A 24405-nucleotide genomic window follows, 5' to 3' on the forward strand; every position below is an offset into this window, starting at 1 on the left:
CCCCCCCCCAAATACACACAAATGACTCCGTTTTTGAAACCATACTTGTTAATTAATGCAACTAGATGTATGTGAGCACCTTGAACACACCAGGTGCTTCACAGAATCTTAAAACATTGAGCTTTGGAAATATAAGAAAAATCAGTTTTCCCACAAAAATGTTATTTTAGCCCCAATTTTTTTATTTTCACAAGGGTTAGAGGAGAAAATGGAACCCAAAATTTGTTCTCCCCATATGTGGAGGAAAACTATACCATTTGGGCTGATGACAGGGCTCAGAAAGGAAGGAGTGACGAATTGGAAGTCAGACTTTGATGGAATGGTCTGCGGGTATCATGTCGCATTTGGAGAGCCCCTGATGTGTCTAAACAGTGGAACCACCGCAACACAAGGGACCCCATTTTGGAAACTAGAACTCTCAAGGAATTTATCTAGATGTGTGGTGACCACCTTCAACACTCAGGTGCTTCACAGAATTGTACAACGTTGATTTTTCTACAAAAATGTTGTTTTAGCCCCACATTTTTCATTTTCACAAGGATAGCAGGAGAAAATTGACCCCAAAATGTGTTGTGCACTTTCTCCTGAGTACACAACTACCCCATATGTGGCTGTACAGTACTGTTTAGCCATAAGGCAAGATTCAGGAGGGACGGAGCACTATTTGCCTCTTGGAGTGCAGATTGTCCAAGAATAGTTTGCAGACTCCATATACAGAGCCCCTAAATGCTAAAAGAGTGGAATCCCCCCTCAAGTGACCCCATTTTGGAAATTATACCATTATTATTATTGTTTTCCAGAAATTTGTTGTGTAATTTCTTCTGAGTTCACAGTGCAGACTTTGCTGCACTTGCTCGAGGGTGCCATGTTACATTGGCAAAGCCCCTGAGGGGAAAACACAGCAGAACCCCCCATATGTGACCCCATTTTACAAACTAAACCTCTCAATGAATTTATCTAGGGGTGCAGTGATTATATTGACACCACAGGTGTGTCACAGACTTTTATACCTTTGAGCAGTGAAGATAAAATAATTTACATTTTTACCCATCAAGATGGTGTGTTAGCCACAAGTTTTACATTTTCATACTGGGAAATGGGTAAAAATGGAACCAAAATTTGTCCCACAATTTCTACTGAACGTGGCAATACCCCATATGTGGCTGTACAGTACTACTTAGCCATGCGGAGAGACTTGGGAGGGACGGAGCGCTATTTGCCTCCTGGAAAGCAAATGTTCCTAGGATAGTTTACGGATTCCATATAAAGAGCCCCTAAGTGTTAGAAGAGCAAAATCCCCCCTCAAGTGACCTCATTTTGGAAATTATACCCCTTGGGAATTTATCTAAGGGTGTATTGACGATTTTGACTCCATGGTTGTTTTCCAGAAACAAGCAGCAGTGAATGATGCTGACTGAAAGTTGCAAACTACTGATGTAGTCCCCAGTACATTGTAGTCCCCAGTATGTTGCAGTGCCCAGTATATCGTAGTGCTGCCCTCATGTTTATTGGGAACATTTTACCTAACATTTAGGGTCACATTTATCCTGTGCTCTACGCTGAGCACTTATATCGGGGTTTCCATCTAAATGGTGATGGGATTCAAATGAAACCCCCGAAGAATCCATTCGCAATAATGATGCAGGAGAGTTACTCTGGACTCCATCTGGCCTTTGTTCAGCGGTGTCCTTCTTTTCAGAAGTGCACAAAACTGTGGCTGGCGGCACTTTTATGCACACCAAAAAAGACGTATCACAGGTCCTATGGCATCCACAGTGCCTCCATCTGCCTCATTATAGGAAATCTTTGCCAACGATTCAATCTGAATCACATATTTCAGAGAATTACATGGAAACCCCTGTGTAAGCGCTCAGCGTAGAGCGAAGGATAAATGTGAGCCTTACTGTGATCTTTGGGAGGCAGAATGAAAAAAAACAACAGCAGGTGAGGAATTGGTTTTAGTGAGGGAAAGCTGGAGAGCCACATTTACGGTATTTACCTGAAGTATCAGAATATTACATTAGTAATGGTGCTTGGCTTCTTCCCTATCGGAGTTATATAGGATCTTTGATATTGTGAATACAAAATATTATTTTCTATGAGAAAAGACAAAATCTCTCTAGGTCTTTGGAACACATTGATAAGGTGGTCTGTGGATACAACCACACTAAGGGCAGGTGCAGACACCTGTGTATAATCTCGTCTGAGAAAATCTGGCCACTAAGCAAATCACACTCTGATCAAATTCTGATCAGAGTGAGATGACATTGTTTCTGATTAGGAGAAAATGTAAAAAAAATCTCCATTCTGAAATCATACTGCTGTCAGATGTCATCTGAGTGCAGTCCAATGATATCAAAGAAGTAATTGACTTGTATAGTCGAGTGCGATTCAAATATCAGATCAAACTCAGGCATGCAGTGATTTTCTCCCCGGACCGCCTCTGTCCGAGAAAAAAATATGATGTGCACAGTCCCATAGGATAATATTAGTCCGGGTGCAATCTTATGCTTTGTTGGAGCGCACTCGGACTGGAAATACGGTTGTCTGCATGAACTCTAACACTCAGGCTTTTGGCTAACTGCAAATTGAAAACTTTATAGTAGAAAGTCTTTAGTAGAGTTGAGTGAATTTTTCAAAATTCGGATCCGATCATGATCGGTGGCGAATATTGTTTTTGCAATATTTGCTGAACGTCATTTGAGTCAATGGGAGTAGAAATTACTGAATATATTCAGCACGAATAGGGTACCAATGTGGCTTGAGTATGGCAAATTCGGATTCGGCAACCAATTTCAAACATATTCACTCAACTCTAGCCTTTAGGAAGATATAAAGAAAAGAGCATTTCACATACGCATAAATTACTGTCATTCTATCAATAATGGGTCTGTGTAAACAAGATCTAGAATTAAAACTCTTACCATCCTGTAATCACATTAAACTTCTCACGTCTTTTCCAAATGACATAGATGGGGCATGATCACAATTTCATGTAATTAGGCTTAACGTAAGCACAAATTGGTGATTAGTCATCCGGCAAACGTATCTTACAAAAAGAGTCAAGTGCGTCATGAAAACATGACAATGTAACCAAACAAGACAGTGTAACCAAACAAGACAATGTAACTAAACAAGACAATGTAACCAAACAAGACAATGTAACCAAACAGGGCAATGTAACCAAACAGGACAATGTAACCAAACAGGACAATGTAACCAAACAAGACAATGTAACCAAACAAGACAATGTAACCAAACAAGACAATGTAACTAAACAAGACAATGTAACCAAACAAGACAATGTAACCAAACAGGGCAATGTAACCAAACAAGACAATGTAACTAAACAAGACAATGTAACCAAACAAGACAATGTAACCAAACAGGGCAATGTAACCAAACAAGACAATGTAACTAAACAAGACAATGTAACCAAACAAGACAATGTAACCAAACAGGACAATGTGTCATGATCTCTGCAGACAGAGATCATAGCAAGCCTATAGAGGGACAAGCTCTCGGAAGATGGAACTATACTGACCATGAACTAAGCCTGCCGCGCAACTAGAAATAGCCAGGTAGCATTTCCTATTTATCGCTAGATGCCCAGCTCTGGCCTAAGACCTAAATAGCTAGCAGAGGGAAATATAAGACCTGGCTCACCTCTAGGGAAATATTCCAAAGAAGACAGTAGCCCCCCACATATAATGACGGTGAGTTCAGATGAAACAACAAACGCAGCAGGAAAATAGTCTTAGCAAATTTGAGGTCCGCTTACTAGATAGCAGAAGACAGATAGTATACTTTCATGGTCAGCAGAAAAACACTAACAAAACACCATCCAGAGATTACCTTAAACTCTGGCATTAACTCATAACGCCAGAGTAGCAATCCCTGATCAACGAGAGCTTTCCAGACACAGTAACAAAACTTCAGCTGTGAACTGGAACAAATAGGCAAAACAAAACATGGACAAAAGTCCAACTTATCTAGTAGTAGTCTAGAAGCAGGAACAAGCACTGAGAGGCATCAGATAACATTGTTGACCGGCAAGAAACCACCAGAGAAATGAGCTTAAATAGCGACACCCACTACTGATGGAACCAGGTGAAACAGGAAAGAGGATGACAAGTCCAATTCCACAAGCGGCCACCGGGGGAGCCCAGAATCCAAACTCACAACAGTACCCCCCCCTCAAGGAGGGGGCACCGAACCCTCACCAGATCCACCAGGGCGACCAGGATGAGCCCTATGGAAGGCACGAACAAGATCAGAAGCATGAACATCAGATGCATTGACCCAAGAATTATCCTCCTGGCCGTAACCCTTCCAGTTGACCAGATACTGGAGTCTCCGTCTGGAAACACGAGAGTCCAAAATTTTCTCCACAACGTACTCCAACTCACCCTCAACCAACACCGGAGCAGGAGGCTCAACTGAAGGTACCACAGGTACCTCATACCTGCGCAATAACGACCGATGAAAAACGTTATGAATGGAAAAGGACGCAGGGAGGTCCAAACGGAAAGAAACAGGATTAAGAATCTCCAATATTCTATAAGGGCCGATGAACCGAGGTTTAAACTTAGGAGAAGAGACCCTCATAGGGACAAAACGAGAAGACAACCACACCAAATCTCCAACACAAAGCCGAGAACCAACACGACGATGACGGTTGGCAAAACGCTGAGTCTTCTCCTGGGACAACTTCAAATTGTCCATAACCTGCCCCCAGATGTGATGCAATCTCTCCACCACCGCATCCACTCCAGGACAATCCGAGGATTCCACCTGACCGGAGGAAAATCGAGGGTGAAACCCCGAATTACAGAAAAACGGGGACACCAAGGTGGAAGAGCTGGCCCGATTATTGAGGGCGAACTCTGCCAATGGCAAAAAAGCAACCCAATCATCCTGGTCAGCAGAGACAAAACACCTCAGATATGTCTCCAGGGTCTGATTAGTCCGCTCGGTCTGGCCATTAGTCTGAGGGTGAAAAGCAGATGAAAAAGACAAATCTATGCCCATCCTAGCACAGAATGCCCGCCAAAATCTAGACACAAATTGGGTACCTCTGTCAGAAACAATATTCTCAGGAATACCGTGCAATCGGACAACATTCTGAAAAAACAGAGGAACCAACTCAGAAGAAGAAGGCAACTTGGGCAGAGGAACCAAATGGACCATTTTAGAGAAACGGTCACAGACCACCCAGATGACAGACATCTTCTGGGAAACAGGCAGATCTGAAATAAAATCCATCGAGATGTGTGTCCAAGGCCTCTTAGGAATAGGCAAGGGCAACAGCAGTCCGCTAGCCCGAGAACTACAAGACTTGGCCCGAGCACAAACGTCACATGACTGCACAAAGACTCGCACATCTCGTGACAGGGAAGGCCACCAGAAGGATCTTGCCACCAAATCCCTGGTACCAAAAATTCCGGGATGACCTGCCAATGCAGAAGAATGTACCTCAGAGATGACTCTGCTGGTCCAATCATCCGGAACAAACAGTCTATCAGGCGGACAACGATCCGGTCTATCCGCCTGAAACTCTTGCAAGGACCGCCGCAGATCAGGAGAAACGGCCGACAAAATTACTCCCTCCCTAAGGATACCTGTGGGTTCAGAATTACCAGGAGAGTCCGGGTCAAAACTCCTAGAAAGGGCATCTGCCTTAACATTCTTAGAACCCGGTAGGTATGACACCACAAAATTAAAGCGAGAAAAAAATAAAGACCAGCGCGCCTGTCTAGGATTCAGGCGTCTGGCAGTCTCAAGATAAATCAAATTTTTGTGGTCAGTCAATACCACCACCTGATGCCTAGCCCCCTCGAGCCAATGGCGCCACTCCTCAAACGCCCACTTCATGGCCAAAAGCTCCCGATTCCCAACATCATAATTCCGCTCTGCGGGCGAAAATTTGCGAGAAAAGAAGGCACAAGGCCTAATGACGGAGCAGTCGGAACCTTTCTGCGACAACACTGCCCCAGCTCCGATCTCCGAAGCGTCAACCTCAACCTGAAAAGGCAGATTCACATCAGGCTGACGCAACACAGGGGCAGAGGCAAAACGGCGCTTAAGCTCCTGAAAGGCCTCTACAGCATGAGGGGACCAATTAGCAACATCAGCGCCTTGTCTGGTCAAATCAGTCAGTGGTTTAACGACATCCGAAAAACCAGCAATAAATCGGCGGTAAAAGTTGGCAAAGCCCAAAAATCTCTGAAGACCCTTAAGAGAGGAGGGCTGAGTCCAGTCACAAATAGCTTGCACCTTGACGGGATCCATCTCAATGGAAGAGGGAGAAAAAATATACCCCAAAAAGGAAATTTTCTGGACCCCAAAAACGCACTTAGACCCCTTCACACATAAAGAATTAGACCGCAGAACCTGAAAAACTCTCCTGACCTGCTGGACATGAGAGTCCCAGTCATCAGAAAAAATCAGAATATCATCCAGATATATTATCATAAATTTATCCAGAAAATCGCGGAAAATATCATGCATAAAAGACTGGAAAACTGAAGGGGCATTAGAAAGACCAAAAGGCATGACCAAATACTCAAAGTGGCCCTCGGGCGTATTAAATGCGGTCTTCCACTCATCCCCCTGCCTGATCCGCACCAAATTATACGCCCCACGAAGATCAATTTTAGAGAACCACTTAGCACCCTCTATACGAGCAAACAAATCAGTAAGCAATGGCAATGGGTATTGATACTTAACAGTGATCTTATTCAGAAGCCGATAATCAATACATGGTCTCAAAGAGCCGTCTTTTTTTGAGACAAAGAAAAACCCAGCTCCCAAGGGAGAAGAAGATGGACGAATATGTCCCTTTTCCAAAGACTCCTTTATATATTCCCGCATAGCAGCATGTTCCGGCACAGACAGATTAAACAAACGACCCTTGGGATATTTACAACCCGGTATCAAATCTATGGCACAATCGCACTCACGGTGCGGAGGTAACGACCCAAGCTTGGGTTCGTCAAAGACATCTTGATAATCAGAGAGGAACTCAGGGACTTCAGAGGGAATGGACGACGAAATAGAAACCAAAGGTAAGTCCCCATGAATACCCTTACATCCCCAGCTCAACACAGACATTGCTCTCCAGTCCAAGACTGGGTTGTGAGACTGCAACCATGGCAATCCCAGTACCAAATCGTCATGTAAATTATACAGCACCAGGAAACGAATAATCTCCTGGTGATCCGGATTGATACGCATGGTTACTTGTGTCCAGTATTGTGGTTTATTATTAGCCAATGGGGTGGAGTCAATCCCCTTCAGAGGAATAAGAGTCTCCAAAGGCTCTAAATCAAAACCACAACGATTGGCAAAGGACCAATCCATAAGACTCAGAGCGGCGCCAGAGTCAACATAGGCGTCCGTGGCAATGGATGACAAAGAGCAAATCAGGGTTACAGACAAAATAAACTTAGACTGAATGGTGCCAATGGAAACAGACTTATCAAGCTTCTTTGTACGCCTAGAGCATGCTGATATAACATGAGTAGAATCCCCACAATAGAAACACAATCCATTCTTCCGTCTAAAATTCTGTCGCTCGCTCCTGGACAGAATTCTATCACACTGCATACTTTCTGGCGTCTTTTCCATAGACACCGCCAGATGGTGCACCGGTTTGCGCTCCCGCAGACGCCTATCAATCTGAATAGCCATTGTCATGGACTCATTCAGACCTGCAGGCACAGGGAACCCCACCATAACATCCTTAACGGCATCAGAGAGACCTTCTCTGAAAGTAGCCGCCAAGGCGCACTCATTCCACTGAGTAAGCACAGACCATTTACGGAATTTTTGGCAGAAAACTTCAGCTTCGTCTTGCCCCTGAGATAGTGCCATCAAAGTTTTTTCTGCCTGAAGTTCCAAATGAGGTTCCTCATAAAGCAAGCCTAAGGCCAGAAAAAACGCATCCACATCGCGTAACGCAGGATCCCCTGCTGGCAATGAGAAGGCCCAATCTTGAGGGTCACCCCTGAGCAAGGAAATCACAATCCTAACCTGCTGAGCAGGGTCTCCAGCTGAACGAGACTTCAGGGACAAATAAAGCTTACAATTATTTCGGAAATTCTGGAAGCTAGCTCTATTCCCTGTGAAGAACTCCGGCAAAGGAATTCTCGGCTCAGATACCGGAGCATGTACCACAAAATCTTGTAAATTTTGTACTTTCGTGATGAGATTATTCAAACCCGCAGTTACACTCTGGAGATCCATTATTGTCAGGTGCACACAGAGCCATACAGAGATTAGGAGGAGAGAGAGAAAAAAGACTGCAGCAAGGCAGACTGGAGGAAAAAAAAAAAAAAAAAAAAATTCCAGCAGACTTCTTATAACTCTCCTTTCTCAACCTGGGTCTTTAACACTTTATTGGCCGGTCAAACTGTCATGATCTCTGCAGACAGAGATCATAGCACGCCTATAGAGGGACAAGCTCTCGGAAGATGGAACTATACTGACCATGAACTAAGCCTGCCGCGCAACTAGAAATAGCCAGGTAGCATTTCCTATTTATCGCTAGATGCCCAGCTCTGGCCTAAGACCTAAATAGCTAGCAGAGGGAAATATAAGACCTGGCTCACCTCTAGGGAAATATTCCAAAGAAGACAGTAGCCCCCCACATATAATGACGGTGAGTTCAGATGAAACAACAAACGCAGCAGGAAAATAGTCTTAGCAAATTTGAGGTCCGCTTACTAGATAGCAGAAGACAGATAGTATACTTTCATGGTCAGCAGAAAAACACTAACAAAACACCATCCAGAGATTACCTTAAACTCTGGCATTAACTCATAACGCCAGAGTAGCAATCCCTGATCAACGAGAGCTTTCCAGACACAGTAACAAAACTTCAGCTGTGAACTGGAACAAATAGGCAAAACAAAACATGGACAAAAGTCCAACTTATCTAGTAGTAGTCTAGAAGCAGGAACAAGCACTGAGAGGCATCAGATAACATTGTTGACCGGCAAGAAACCACCAGAGAAATGAGCTTAAATAGCGACACCCACTACTGATGGAACCAGGTGAAACAGGAAAGAGGATGACAAGTCCAATTCCACAAGCGGCCACCGGGGGAGCCCAGAATCCAAACTCACAACAACAATGTAACCAAACAGGACAATGTAACCAAACAAGACAATGTAACCAAACAAGACAATGTAACCAAACAAGACAATGTAACCAAACAAGACAATGTAACTAAACAAGACAATGTAACCAAACAAGACAATGTAACCAAACAGGGCAATGTAACCAAACAAGACAATGTAACTAAACAAGACAATGTAACCAAACAGGACAATGTAACTAAACAAGACAATGTAACCAAACAAGACAATGTAACCAAACAAGACAATGTAACTAAACAAGACAATGTAACCAAACAAGACAATGTAACCAAACAGGGCAATGTAACCAAACAAGACAATGTAACTAAACAAGACAATGTAACCAAACAAGACAATGTAACCAAACAAGACAATGTAACTAAACAAGACAATGTAACCAAACAAGACAATGTAACCAAACAGGGCAATGTAACCAAACAAGACAATGTAACTAAACAAGACAATGTAACCAAACAAGACAATGTAACCAAACAAGACAATGTAACTAAACAAGACAATGTAACCAAACAAGACAATGTAACCAAACAGGGCAATGTAACCAAACAAGACAATGTAACTAAACAAGACAATGTAACCAAACAAGACAATGTAACCAAACAGGACAATGTAACCAAACAGGGCAATGTAACAAAACAAGACAATATAACCAAACAGGACGGATGAGAGAGGATGAGAGAGGATCTTGGTGCAATTAACTGGGACGATATCCTGAGACACAAAAATACACAAAGAAAATGGGAGACATTTATTAGCATCCTGGATAGGACCTGTGCACAGTATATACCGTATGGGAATAAACATACTAGAAATAGGAGGAAACCAATATGGCTAAATAGAGCTGTAAGGGGCGCAATAAGGGACAAAAAGAAAGCATTTAGAGAATTAAAGGAAGTAGGTAGTGAGGAGGCATTAAATAAATACAGAAAATTAAATACATTCTGTAAAAAGCAAATCAAGGCAGCAAAGATTGAGACAGAGAGACTCATTGCCAGAGAGAGTAAAAATAATCCCAAAATATTCTTTAACTATATAAATAGTAAGAAACTAAAAAATGACAGTGTTGGCCCCCTTAAAAATAGTCTGGGTAAAATGGTGGATGAGGATGAGGAAAAAGCCAATATGCTAAATGACTTTTTTTCATCAGTATTTACAAAAGAAAATCCCATGGCAGACAAAATGACTAGTGATAAAAATTCCCCATTAAATGTCACCTGCTTAACCCAGCAGGAAGTACAGCGGCGTCTAAAAATCACTAAAATTGACAAATCTCCGGGCCCGGATGGGATACACCCCCGAGTACTGCAGGAACTAAGTACAGTCATTGATAGACCATTATTTTTAATCTTTAAAGACTCCATAATAACAGGGTCTGTACCACAGGACTGGCGTATAGCAAATGTGGTGCCAATATTCAAAAAAGGGGCAAAAACTGAACTCGGTAATTATAGGCCAGTAAGTTTAACCTCTACTGTGGGTAAAATCCTGGAGGGCATTCTAAGGGATGCTATGCTGGAGTATCTGAAGAGGAATAACCTCATGACCCAGTATCAGCACGGGTTTACTAGGGACCGTTCATGTCAGACTAATTTGATCAGCTTCTATGAAGAGGTAAGTTCAGGACTGGACCAAGGGAACCCAGTGGACGTAGTATATATGGACTTTTCCAAAGCTTTTGATACGGTGCCACACAAAAGGTTGTTACATAAAATGAGAGTAATGGGGATAGGGGAAAATATGTGTAAGTGGGTTGAGAGCTGGCTCAGGGATAGGAAACAAAGGGTGGTTATTAATGGAGCACACTCGGACTGGGTCGCGGTTAGCAGTGGGGTACCACAGGGGTCAGTATTGGGCCCTCTTCTTTTTAACATATTTATTAATGACCTTGTAGGGGGCATTCAGAGTAGAATTTCAATATTTGCAGATGACACTAAACTCTGCAGGGTAATCAATACAGGGGAGGACAATTTTATATTACAGGATGATTTATGTAAACTAGAAGCTTGGGCTGATAAATGGCAAATGAGCTTTAATGGGGATAAATGTAAGGTCATGCACTTGGGTAGAAGTAATAAGATGTATAACTATGTGCTTAATTCTAAAACTCTGGGCAAAACCGTCAATGAAAAAGACCTGGGTGTATGGGTGGATGACAAACTCATATTCAGTGGCCAGTGTCAGGCAGCTGCTACAAAGGCAAATAAAATAATGGGATGTATTAAAAGAGGCATAGATGCTCATGAGGAGAACATAATTTTACCTCTATACAAGTCACTAGTTCGACCACACTTAGAATACTGTGCACAGTTCTGGTCTCCGGTGTATAAGAAAGACATAGCTGAACTAGAGCGGGTGCAGAGAAGAGCGACCAAGGTTATTAGAGGACTGAGGGGTCTGCAATACCAAGATAGGTTATTACACTTGGGGCTATTTAGTTTGGAAAAACGAAGACTAAGGGGTGATCTTATGTTAATGTATAAATATATGAGGGGACAGTACAAAGACCTTTCTGATGATCTTTTTAATCATAGACCTGAGACAGGGACAAGGGGGCATCCTCTACGTCTGGAGGAAAGAAGGTTTAAGCATAATAACAGACGTGGATTCTTTACTGTAAGAGCAGTGAGACTATGGAACTCTCTGCCGTATGATGTTGTAATGAGTGATTCATTAATTAAATTTAAGAGGGGACTGGATACCTTTCTGGAAAAGTATAATGTTACAGGGTATATACACTAGATTCCTTGATAAGGCGTTGATCCAGGGAACTAGTCTGATTGCCGTATGTGGAGTCGGGAAGGAATTTTTTTCCCCATGGTGGAGTTACTCTTTGCCACATGGGGTTTTTTTGCCTTCCCCTGGATCAACATGTTAGGGCATGTTAGGTTAGGCTATGGGTTGAACTAGATGGACTTACAGTCTTCTTTCAACCTTAATAACTATGTAACTATGTAAAGGACAATGTAACCAAACAAGACAATGTAACCAAACAAGACAATGTAACCAAACAGGACAATGTAACTAAACAAGACAATGTAACCAAACAAGACAATGTAACCAAACAGGACAATGTAACCAAACAGGACAATGTAACCAAACAAGACAATATAACCAAACAGGACAATGTAACCAAACAAGACAATGTAACCAAACAAGACAATGTAACCAAACAGGACAATGTAACTAAACAAGAAAATGTAACCAAACAAGGCAATGTAACCAAACAGGGCAATGTAACCAAACAGGACAATGTAACCAAACAAGACAATGTAACCAAACAAGGCAATGTAACCAAACAGGGCAATGTAGCCAAACAGGACAATGTGACCAAACATGGCAATGTGACCAAGCAACACAATATAACCAAACAGGACAATGTAACCAAACAAGACAATGTAACCAAACAAGACAATGTAACCAAACAGGACAATGTAACCAAACAAGACAATGTAACCAAACAGGACAATATAACCAAACAAGACAATGAAACCAAACAGGACAATGTAACCAAGCAAGACAATGTAACCAAGCAAGACAATGTAACCAAACAGGACAATGTAATCAAACAAGACAATGTAACCAAGCAAGACAATGTAACCAAACAGGACAATGTAACCAAGCAAGACAATGTAACCAAACAGGACAATGTAACCAAACAAGACAATGTAACCAAACAAGACAATGTAACCAAACAGGGAAATGAAACCAAGCAAGACAATATAACCAAACAAGACAATGTAACCAAACAAGACAATGTAACCAAACAAGACAATGTAACCAAACAGGACAATGTAACCAAACAGGACAATGTAACCAAGCAAGACAATATAACGAAACAGGACATTGTAACCAAACAAGACAATATAACCAAACAGGACAATGTAAACAAACAACACAATGTAACCAAACAAGACAATGTAACCAAACAGGACAATGTAACCAAGCAAGACAATATAACGAAACAGGACAATGTAACCAAACAAGACAATATAACCAAACAGGACAATGTAAACAAACAACACAATGTAACCAAACAAGGCAATGTAACCAAACAGGACAATGTAACAAAACAGGGCAATGTAACCAAACAGGACAGTGTAACTAAACAGGACAATGTAACCAAACAGGTCAATGTACCAAACAAGACAATGTAACCAAACAAGACAATGTAACTAAACAGGGCAATGTAGCCAAACAGGACAATGTAACCAAACAGGACAATGTAACCAAACAAGACAATGTAACCAAACAGGACAATGTAACCAAACAGGACAATGTAACCAAACAAGACAATGTAACCAAACAGGACAATGTAACCAAACAGGACAATGTAACCAAACAGGGCAATGTAACCAAACAGGGCAATGTAACCAAACAGGACAATGTAACCAAACAAGACAATGTAACCAAGCAAGACAATGTAACCAAACAGGACAATGTAACCAAACAAGACAATGTAACCAAACAAGACAATGTAACCAAGCAAGACAATGTAACCAAACAGGACAATGTAACCAAACAAGACAATGTAACCAAACAGGGCAATGTAACCAAGCAAGACAATGTAACCAAACAAGACAATGTAACCAAACAGGACAATGTAACCAAACAAGACAATGTAACCAAACAGGACAATGTAACCAAACAAGACAATGTAACCAAGCAAGACAATGTAACCAAACAGGACAATGTAACCAAATAGGACAATGTAACCAAACAAGACAATGTAACCAAACAAGACAATGTAACCAAACAGGGCAATGAAACCAAGCAAGACAATATAACCAAACGGCAATGTAACCAAGCAAGACAATATAACGAAACAGGACAATGTAACCAAACAAGACAATATAACCAAACAGGACAATGTAACCAAACAACACAATGTAACCAAACAAGACAATGTAACCAAACAGGAGAATGTAACTAAACAAGAAAATGTAACCAAACAGGGCAATGTAACCAAACAAGGCAATGTAACCAAACAGGACAATGTAACCAAACAGGGCAATGTAACCAAACGGGACAGTGTAACTAAACAGGACAATGTAACCAAACAGGTCAATGTACCAAACAAGACAATGTAACCAAACAGGACAATGTAACCAAACAGGACAATGTAACCAAACAAGACAATGTAACCAAACAGGACAATGTAACCAAACAGGACAATGTAACCAAACAGGGCAATGTAACCAAACAGGACACTGTAACCAAACAAGACAATGTAACCAAACAGGACAATGTAACCAAACAAGACAATGTAACCAAACAGGGCAATGTAACCAAGCAAGACAATGTAACCAAGCAAGACAATGTAACCAAACAGGACAATGTAACCAAACAGGACAATGAAACCAAAAAGGACAATGTAACCAAACAGGACAATGTAAGCAAACAGGACAATGTAAGCAAACAGGACAATGTAAGCAAACAAGACAATGTAACCATACAGGACAATGTAACTAAACAGGGAAATGTAACCAAGCAAGACAATATAACCAAACAGGACAATGTAACCAAACAAGACAATGTAACCAAGCAAGACAATGTAACCAAACAGGACAATGTAACCAAGCAAGACAATGTAACCAAACAGGACAATGTAACCAAACAGGACAATGTAACCAAGCAAGACAATGTAACCAAACAGGACAATGTAACCAAACAGGAGAATGTAACTAAACAAGAAAATGTAACCAAACAGGGCAATGTAACCAAACAAGGCAATGTAACCAAACAGGACAATGTAACCAAACAGGGCAATGTAACCAAACGGGACAGTGTAACTAAACAGGACAATGTAACCAAACAGGTCAATGTACCAAACAAGACAATGTAACCAAACAGGACAATGTAACCAAACAGGACAATGTAACCAAACAAGACAATGTAACCAAACAGGACAATGTAACCAAACAGGACAATGTAACCAAACAGGACAATGTAACCAAACAGGGCAATGTAACCAAACAGGACACTGTAACCAAACAAGACAATGTAACCAAACAGGACAATGTAACCAAACAAGACAATGTAACCAAACAGGGCAATGTAACCAAGCAAGACAATGTAACCAAGCAAGACAATGTAACCAAACAGGACAATGTAACCAAACAGGACAATGAAACCAAAAAGGACAATGTAACCAAACAGGACAATGTAAGCAAACAGGACAATGTAAGCAAACAGGACAATGTAAGCAAACAAGACAATGTAACCATACAGGACAATGTAACTAAACAGGGAAATGTAACCAAGCAAGACAATATAACCAAACAGGACAATGTAACCAAACAAGACAATGTAACCAAGCAAGACAATGTAACCAAACAGGACAATGTAACCAAGCAAGACAATATAACCAAACAGGACAATGTAACCAAACAAGACAATGTAACCAAGCAAGACAATGTAACCAAACAGGACAATGTAAGCAAACAAGACAATGTAACCAAGCAAGACAATGTAACCAAACAGGACAATGTAACCAAGCAAGACAATGTAACCAAACAGGACAATGTAACCAAACAGCACAATGTAACCAAGCAAGACAATGTAACCAAACAAGACAATGTAACCAAACAGGACAATATAACCAAAGAAGACAATGTAACCAAACAAGACAATGTAACCAAACAAGACAATGTAAGCAAACAGGACAATGTAACTAAACAAGAAAATGTAACCAAACAGGGCAATGTAACCAAACAAGGCAATGTAACCAAACAGGACAATGTAACCAAGCAAGACAATATAACCAAACAGGACAATGTAACCAAACAAGACAATGTAACCAAACAGGACAATATAACAAAACAGGACAATGTAACCAAACAAGACAATGTAACCAAACAGGACAATATAACCAAACAGGACAATGTAACCAAACAATACAATGTAACCAAACAGGACAATGTAACCAAACAAGACAATGTAAGCAAACAAGACAATGTGACCAAACAGGAAAATGAAACCAAGCAAGACAATGTAACCAAACAGGACAATGTAACCAAGCAAGACAATGTAACCAAACAGGACAATGTAACCAAACAAGACAATGTAACCAAGCAAGACAATGTAACCAAACAGGACAATGTAACCAAACAGGACAATGTAACCAAACAAGACAATGTAACCAAACAGGACAATGTAACCAAACAAGACAATGTAACCAAACAGGGCAATGTAAGCAAACAGGACAATGTAAGCAAACAGGACAATGTAAGCAAACAGGACAATGTAACCAAACCGGACAATGTAACCAAACCGGACAATGTAACCAAACAGGACAATGTAACCAAAAAGGACAATGTAACCAAAAAGGACAATGTAACCAAAAAGGACAATGTAACCAAACAAGACAATGTAACCAAACAGGACAATGTAACCAAACAAGACAATGTAACAAAACAAGACAATGTAAACAAACAGGACAATGTAACCAAACAGGGCAATGTAACCAAACAGGACAATGTAACCAAACAGGACAATGTAACCAAACAGGGCAATGTAACCACCAAACAGCACAATGTAAACAAACAGGGCAATGTAACCAAACAGGGCAATGTAACCAAACAGGGCAATGTAACCAAACAGGACAATGTAACCAAACAAGACAATGTAACCAAACAGGACAATGAAACCAAACAGGACAATGTAACCAAACAGGACAATGTAAGCAAACAGGACAGTGTAAACAAACCAGATAATGTAACCAAACAAGACAATGTAACCAAACAGGACAATGTAACCAAACAGGACAATGTAACCAAACAGAACAATGTAACCAAACAGGGCAATGTAACCAAACAGGACAATGTAAACAAACCAGACAATGTAACCAAACAGGACAATGTAAACAAACCAGACAATGTAACCAAACGACAATGTAACCAAAGCTTCTAATTAGTTTAAACTTTAATTAAAATGCTTCAATAAATTCCCAAAACCCCTAGGGTCCGTGCACATGTTGAGTATTTGCAGCAGATTATTCTTCACCAAAAACCAGATTGTTGCAGGTAAAAATGCTGTATAAAAAAAACTTGTTTGCGACCCTTTTTTTTTTACATGCGTTTTTTCTTGCATTTTGTCCCCCATTCATTTGAAAAAGCTAAAGGAATTGACATGCTACAGGTTTGATGGTTCAAATTTGAAAGGAAAAAATAGATTAGATTTCTGAAATCTCATTCACTTTGCTGGTACTATAAAGCGCAGCAATTTTTTTAACCTTGAAAAGGGGCCAAAAGAAAAAATATGTGCCAATGTGGCAATAAAGCAGCGTATGAACAAGACCCTATTTGGTTATTTTCTTAAAGTGGTTGTCCTGGATTCAAATTGTTTTACTCTTTTATTCGTTCATAAGAAGAAGGCTTAGAAATGTAATAGCCCCCATTTATTAAAGGGTTGTCTCATCTTTTTTATAATGCATCCAATGGAACAATGAGTTGATCCCCCTGTCCCACTACCAGCACCACTAACAATCTGCTAACAGCAGGTGAAATGTAGTATTACATAGCAGCCATCATCCTGAAGAATGAAGACAAAAGTAATTGGAGATGGTGGCTTGCAAGAATTGCATTAAAGGGGTTGTCCATTCTTAAACTACAAATCTGCAGACTCTCTATGTGACTGCAGACTTGTGAATCCTCAGAAAGCGCACACTGTGCACTGTAAGGATTCACCGGTGCCAAGAGCGTCAAGCACGGGATTGCAAATATGCAATTTGCATACATGCAGTCACGTGCCTACTAGACATGTCTGGCCTCATTCAATGAAAGTGTATTGAGGAAAGCTAGACATGTCTAGTTGGAATGTGGATGGAAGTTTGCAAATCACATACTGGTATTCACATGACTGCCAGTTCCCGGAACTGGAAAATTCTCACAGTACATAGCTTAAGACTGGACAACCCCTATAAATTTGATGCATTCAACTTTGTTTTACTCCCAAATTTTTAAACTTAGGGCCCCTTCACACTGGTCGATTCTGCTACGATTACGACGCATTTGCGTCATATTCGACATCGCAGTACGAGCTCGTAGCCAGCGGTCACACTCTACGATGTTAACGCTTTTTCTGACGTAGTTGCGATGTGAACGTCACGCGTCGCAATCGTACGCTACCCTTCACACCGCCATAGTCCTACGACTCTGAGCGTGACGTATTACCAGCATGGGCGTGCTAAAACGTCACGCCCAATCAGGAGACAGGTATGCGGAAGCCCAACCCACGTAGTCGCATTACGAGCTCGTATGACCGCCGTCACATACTACGATTTCGACCGCCACAGCGAGACATTTACGACGAAAGAAAGTTCTGCTCTTTCTTTCACATCGTACGATGCTGGGCTGCGTCGCAAATCGTAACGCCATGTCACACTTTGCAACCTCGGAACGAGGACGGATAAACGTCACAAATCGAACGCTCGTTCAGACTTTGATTGCACAGTGTGAAGGGGCCCTTAGATAAATGAGGGTAAACATAGCTTGTTTTCTTGCCTGTGTTTTTTTTTTTTTTGGGGGGGGGGGGTGCGGGGGAGAAGTGCAAGCAAATATTTTCCATGAAAAACAAACAAACAGCAGTTTCCTGTTTTGGCTTTAAGAGTAAAATTAAATTATATGTAATGAAAGTCTAAGGCTGTGTGCACACATAGCGTTTTTCTCGCGGTTTTCTCGCGGTTTTTCGCTATAAAAACGCTATAAAACCGCGAAAAAAACGCTAACATTAAGCATCCTATCAATTATAATGGAAACCGCAAATTATGTGCACATACTGAGTATTTTTCCGCAGCGGAAAAGATTCGCGGTAAAATACGCAGCATGTTCATTAATTTGCGGAATCGCGGCGATTCCGTGCTCATAGACTTGTATTGTACCGCTTGAATTCCGCAAATCTATAAAAAAAATGCGGAATTCAAGCAGATTTGCGGAGGTACACAGTGCGGCCTACCGGAAGTCACATAGCCATCCCATCATGCCAGGAGCATCCCATAATCCAGGAAGATAATATCCGTCTTCCTGGATGATGGCTGCCAGCATGGACTGGTATGACCGGATGGCGCTGGATGTGCCTTTTATGATTAGTGTGGTAAGTGTCTATGTGTGTGTTTTGTGTGTGTTCGTGTGTGTGGTGTATGTGTGTTGTCAGACATAGGCCGATGAGACTACTACTACTCCCATCGGCCTATGTCTATTCCCTATAGTAGCAGCAGGCTCAGCTCGATGGGAGCAGTATTTCCCATCGAACTGTTCCTGCGTGCAAAAAAACAATTTTTTTTATATCCACGATGCCCCTCCCCCTCCCCCTCCCCCTCCCTATAAAGTTTCATTGGTGGCCAGTGGCCCGTATTAACCCCCCCCACCCCACCCCTATAAACATTCATTGGTGGCCAGTGGCCTGTATTAACCCCCCCACCCCACCCCTATAAACATTCATTGGTGGCCAGTGGCCTGTATTAACCCCCCCATCCCACCCCTATAAACATTAATTGGTGGCCAGTGGTTACCTGTGAAAATAAAATATACATACCTGTCCCCGCCGATCGCCACCTCAAATAAATAAAAAAATAAAAAACCCATACTCACCTATACGCCCAATTCCACGAATCCCTCGTCAGAAAAAATAGTAAAAAAACAAACCACAACATATACCTACCCTCCGCAGCATCCAAATAAACGAGTGTCCCACGATGATCTACAGTTTAGAGCAGCCACATAACATGCGGCTGCTCTAAACCGCGGCCGCCGATACAATGAACGGGATCGTAACGATCTCGTTCATTGTATACTGAGTTCTCCCGAAGGCAGCTCGTTCGGTGTTCACTGCGGCTGCGCGGACTCACCGGCTCACCGGAGCCAGAACAGTTACTTGCCGTCAAATAAAAACATTGTGAAAAACCTGTTGTGATCATTTAATTAAAATACTTTTTCCAGACTGTGTGTGTTTTTTTTAACCCTTTACTAGTATTGGATTAATAATGGATAGGTGTCATAATTGACGCCTCTCCATTATTAATCTGGCTTAATGTCACCTTACAATAGCAAGGTGGCATTAACCCTTCATTACCCCATATCCCACCGCTACAGGGAGTGGGAAGAGAGTGGCCAAGTGCCAGAATAGGCGCATCTTCCAGATGTGCCTTTTCTGGGGTGGCTGGGGGCAGATGTTTTTAAGCCACGGGGGGGCCAATAACCATGGACCCTCTCCTGGCTATTAATATCTGCCCTCGGTCACTGGCTTTACTACTCTGGCGGAGAAAATTGCGCGGGAGCCCACGCCATTTTTTTCCCCCATTAACCCTTTAATTGCCTGTAGCTATTAAATTTTAAGGGTTAAAGGCAAATTAAGGGTTAAATGGCAGAAAAAAATGGCGTGGGCTCCCGCGCAATTTTCTCCGCCAGAGCGGTAAAGCCAGTGACCGAGGGTAGATATTAATAGCCAGGAGAGGGTCCATGGTTATTGGCCCCCCCGTGGCTTAAAAACATCTGCCCCCAGCCACCCCAGAAAAGGCACATCTGGAAGATGCGCCTATTCTGGCACTTGGCCACTCTCTTCCCACTCCCTGTAGCGGTGGGATATGGGGTAATGAAGGGTTAATGCCACCTTGCTATTGTAAGGTGACATTAAGCCTGGTTAATAATGGAGAGGCGTCAATAAGACGCCTATCCATTATTAATCCAATTTTAGCAAAGGGTTAAAAAACACACACACACATCATGTAAAATTATTTTAATGAAATAAAAACAAAGGTTGTTGTAATAATTTATTGAACCCTCAATCCATCTGAAGACCCTCGCCCTATGACAAAGAAAAATAATAAACCAACAATATCCTTACCCTCCGCAGATCTGTTACGTCCAACGATGTAAATCCATCTGAAGGGGTTAAAATATTTTGCAGCCACGAGCTTTGCTAATGCAGTGATGCTCATGGCTGCAAAAACCACGGAGAGTGTAGGTAAAGTTGGTCAATGACCTATATTTACCTGCATTTGTGGTGAGTCGCCCTCTGCTGGCTGTTTCTAGATCGTGGGAACTTTGCCAAAAAAACTCACAGGCTCGAGTTCATAAGAGGGCGCCCTCTGCTGGTTGTCCTCATATGAACTCAAGCCTGGGAGCTTTCTAGGAAAGTTCCCACAATCTAGAAACATGCGCTAAATACGCTGACACACCCTGCCTACGGAGGAGATATGGACCAATATTTTGGGGAATTGTCACCGATACGGACCGTATTGTCTTATGCCGAGTGTGACGCCGGCATTTACTGCGTGTACACTGTTATGTACTGCGTGGCCTGTATTCACACATCGGGTATTCTACAAAATGTCGTGGACTGTGCTACATAGTATGTGGCTACTATATCCAGAAATACATATGTATAATAACTGCTGCGTTAGAATCGTGGCACCATGTAGTGTACAGATTTTTTTATATTTCTTATCAAAATAATAATTTTATCAAATGTAGTGACTGGTTATCTATCAAAATTGTAGGTAGAAAAACACCCTGCGGTCTGGGACCGTGCGAGTGAGGAGTACAAAGCCTCCGCTTCTAAACGTGATGCCTGGCCAGCCATCGTAACAGAAATTTATCCGCAGTGGCCTCAGCTACCAATAGCGGGTCAAAAACTTATTTGTAAGTATGTTAAATTTGTGTTATTCTTATTACGTATGTACTATATAATTGTCTATTTGTGTCACTTCCCTCTTTCTGTCTGTCCATCTGTCTGTCACGGATATTCATTGTTTGTGGCTTTTGTCTTTCATGTAATCCAAGTGGCTGTTTTGTTGTGGCAAAAAGCACACAAACATTGCCACAACCAATGTGCGACGGGCTCAGACTGGCATCAATATGGCCGCTCTTTCCTCACCGCAGTCAGTGCCCGTTCCATACTCCCCTCTAGTCATGCCTCACACAGGGTTAATGACATCGTTAACAAAGCGAGGTGTTACGCACTCTGGTTATGCACCTAACCCTGTTTGACAATGTTTTTACTATAGATTCTGCGTATGCAGCATCAATAGTACAAAGAAAAGTAAAAAATAATGGAAAAAACTTTATTCTCACCCTCCGACCTCCCGCCCTGTCCTTGACAGTGCAAGCGGCAAGTTCGATGCAGCAGTACCTGTCGTGTCAGCGGTCTCTGCAAAATCACTGCACAACCTGATCATAAATCCCCTCTGTCCAGTGCCACTTGGGATTGGTGAAACTTGTGGACATACGTGGCTGGGCAATATAGTACTTGTCCTGTGCAATATACTACGTGTTCAGGCATATTCTGTAGTAGACGATGCGTTAGAACTGGGCCACCATCTATTTCCTTACTAATTTTTTTCAATGGTTCAATTTCAGTGGAAGGTGTGAGAAAACGTTGGCGATCTGTGACCGACAGATTTATGAAGGCCCAGAAGGTAGAAAGTGGCAGCTCGCCATCAAAAAAGAAGGTGCCGTTTGCAGACCAGCTGCAATTCATTTTAACAAGCAGAAATTTGCGGCGGTAAGTTATATATATATATATATATATATAACTATTGGAATTTTCCACGTTTCACAGTACTCTTGTATTGACAAAGTCTTTTTTTATTCCTTGTACAGAACTGAAGGCAATGTAAGAGCCGAAACCCCACCGGTACAGGAAGACAACAGCCTGGAGCTGGGTGATGGAGAGGAGGACTATCCTATTTGCTCCTCACCGAATCCACCCTTGGCTAGGCAGTCATCCTCCATGCATGCTGCAGTTATGTCCCCCACCTGTACTGTGTCAACTTCGCCCTCTTCGGCGGATGCGGCGGTGTTGTCTTCCGCTGTTGTTGCTGCCTCTTCCGCTGCATCCAGCTCCTTTGTTGGGGGTTCAAGGCCCACTGGGTTGGGGTCTGGTTCTGCCCGTCCTGTGCCAATGGGTAGGGCAGCACCCAAGAAGGGGAAAAAAAATAATGGTTCGGCTAGTGCCATTGAAGCACTCACAAGTCGAACCCTAAATATAATAGACCATTCATCTCCACAAGATGACATGGATAAATTTGGATCTGTGGTAGCTAGCCGCCTTAGGTCCATGACATGGGACAGGCAGAGCCTGTGCATGACAGCAGTTAATGCACTTCTAATGTGTGCTGCTGTCCCATCACCAATCCCCCCTCCACAAGATGTAGTTGTGGGAATTTTGAAAGCATTTACTATCCCAAGTGGGCCGCCACCACCACCACCAGCAGCTGCTACTCAACGGTTTTTCCATGCAGCACACAGGCCCGACGCTGCTGAAGCCTATAATTCAAGCCACTGTCCAACTCGTCAAAGTTCTGGGCATAATCTTTCCCAAAACACGAGTATTTTGTCGCAAGATATGTTTCCGGGGTATGGTTACGAGCCAGAGTACCAGCAATTTTGATTATTTAGTTCCTAAACCCCCCTGTCCTGTTGACAGGTTGTTCACAAATCAATTGTTGATGCACTTTTGTCCTGTTGACAGGTTTTGATAGCGTCCATTCTAGATGGACTGTTCTGGACAATGTTTGTCCTTGTGTTATAATACCTACGTCATTTTAAGACGTTTTGTTTTTCTGTGTAGTACACAGTGTTATTTATGCATAAAAAATAAATTTGTATTTGCATAAATGTCTGTTAATTTCTTATTCTATAAAAAGTTTATTTCAATTTGCAGATTATGAACTGTGAGTAATGGGATAATAACTGTCAGTGACTAAAGAGTAAGTTGCAGACACAAGGTTTGATTTTTCAAACAAAATTCTTATTTATTAATTCCTAAAAAATTTTTTAAATGATAAAGAACAAAAGGACATTGAATGCATGGGGTTAGACATCCAATCTGCTCGGCTGTACTGATGAAGAACACAAGGGCCTTGATTGCTTTTGGGTTAGCCATCCGATCTGCTCTTCTGTACAGGCTGACATCTTGATGGGGGTTAGGCGTCGGATCTTCTCTGCTGTTCAGGCTGCTCAACACCGGCACAGGAGTATTGCCAGTGCACGGCACCTTCAGGACTCATGAAGTAGTCAGTGAAGGTTTCTCGCACACGCACACCCGAGATGGATTGCCTGCCTTGACCCAAGTTGTCCACTGCAATTAATTCAGACGGCTGCGTCTCCTCAACTACCTCTGTGCTGTAGTCCCGAACGTAGTTGTGGAGAACACAGCATGCCTTGATCACAGTGTCAACGGTCTCCGTATCTAGCTGGATGGCAGTGTGAAAGATCCTCCACTGACTACACATGATCCCAAAGGTGCATTC

General features: G+C 42.0%; 1 protein-coding gene across 1 annotated transcript; it reads left to right on the top strand.

Annotated features, from left to right (window-relative positions):
* Positions 1–19184: 19184 nt before the first annotated feature.
* Positions 19185–23752, top strand: LOC143785123 (uncharacterized). The gene is made up of 4 exons (XM_077273799.1): positions 19185–19247; positions 21652–21793; positions 22511–22655; positions 22754–23752. Exons 1-4 carry the CDS (start codon positions 19185–19187, stop codon positions 23541–23543), a joined length of 1140 nt encoding a protein of 379 aa, XP_077129914.1. The 3' UTR covers positions 23544–23752.
* The last annotated feature ends 653 nt before the right edge of the window (positions 23753–24405 follow it).

This window comes from Ranitomeya variabilis, chromosome 7 (assembly GCF_051348905.1).
Source record: "Ranitomeya variabilis isolate aRanVar5 chromosome 7, aRanVar5.hap1, whole genome shotgun sequence".
NCBI classification, from domain to species: Eukaryota; Metazoa; Chordata; class Amphibia; order Anura; family Dendrobatidae; genus Ranitomeya; species Ranitomeya variabilis.

Excerpts from the sequence above, each read along its gene's own strand:
- LOC143785123 (XM_077273799.1), top strand. The coding sequence starts at position 19,185 with ATGGCTGCCAGCATGGACTGGTATGACCGGATGGCGCTGGATGTGCCT. Across the intron at positions 21,794-22,510 it reads AGCGGGTCAAAAACTTATTT|TGGAAGGTGTGAGAAAACGT; the intron begins GTAAGTATGTTA and ends GTTCAATTTCAG. Across the intron at positions 22,656-22,753 it reads ACAAGCAGAAATTTGCGGCG|AACTGAAGGCAATGTAAGAG; the intron begins GTAAGTTATATA and ends TTCCTTGTACAG.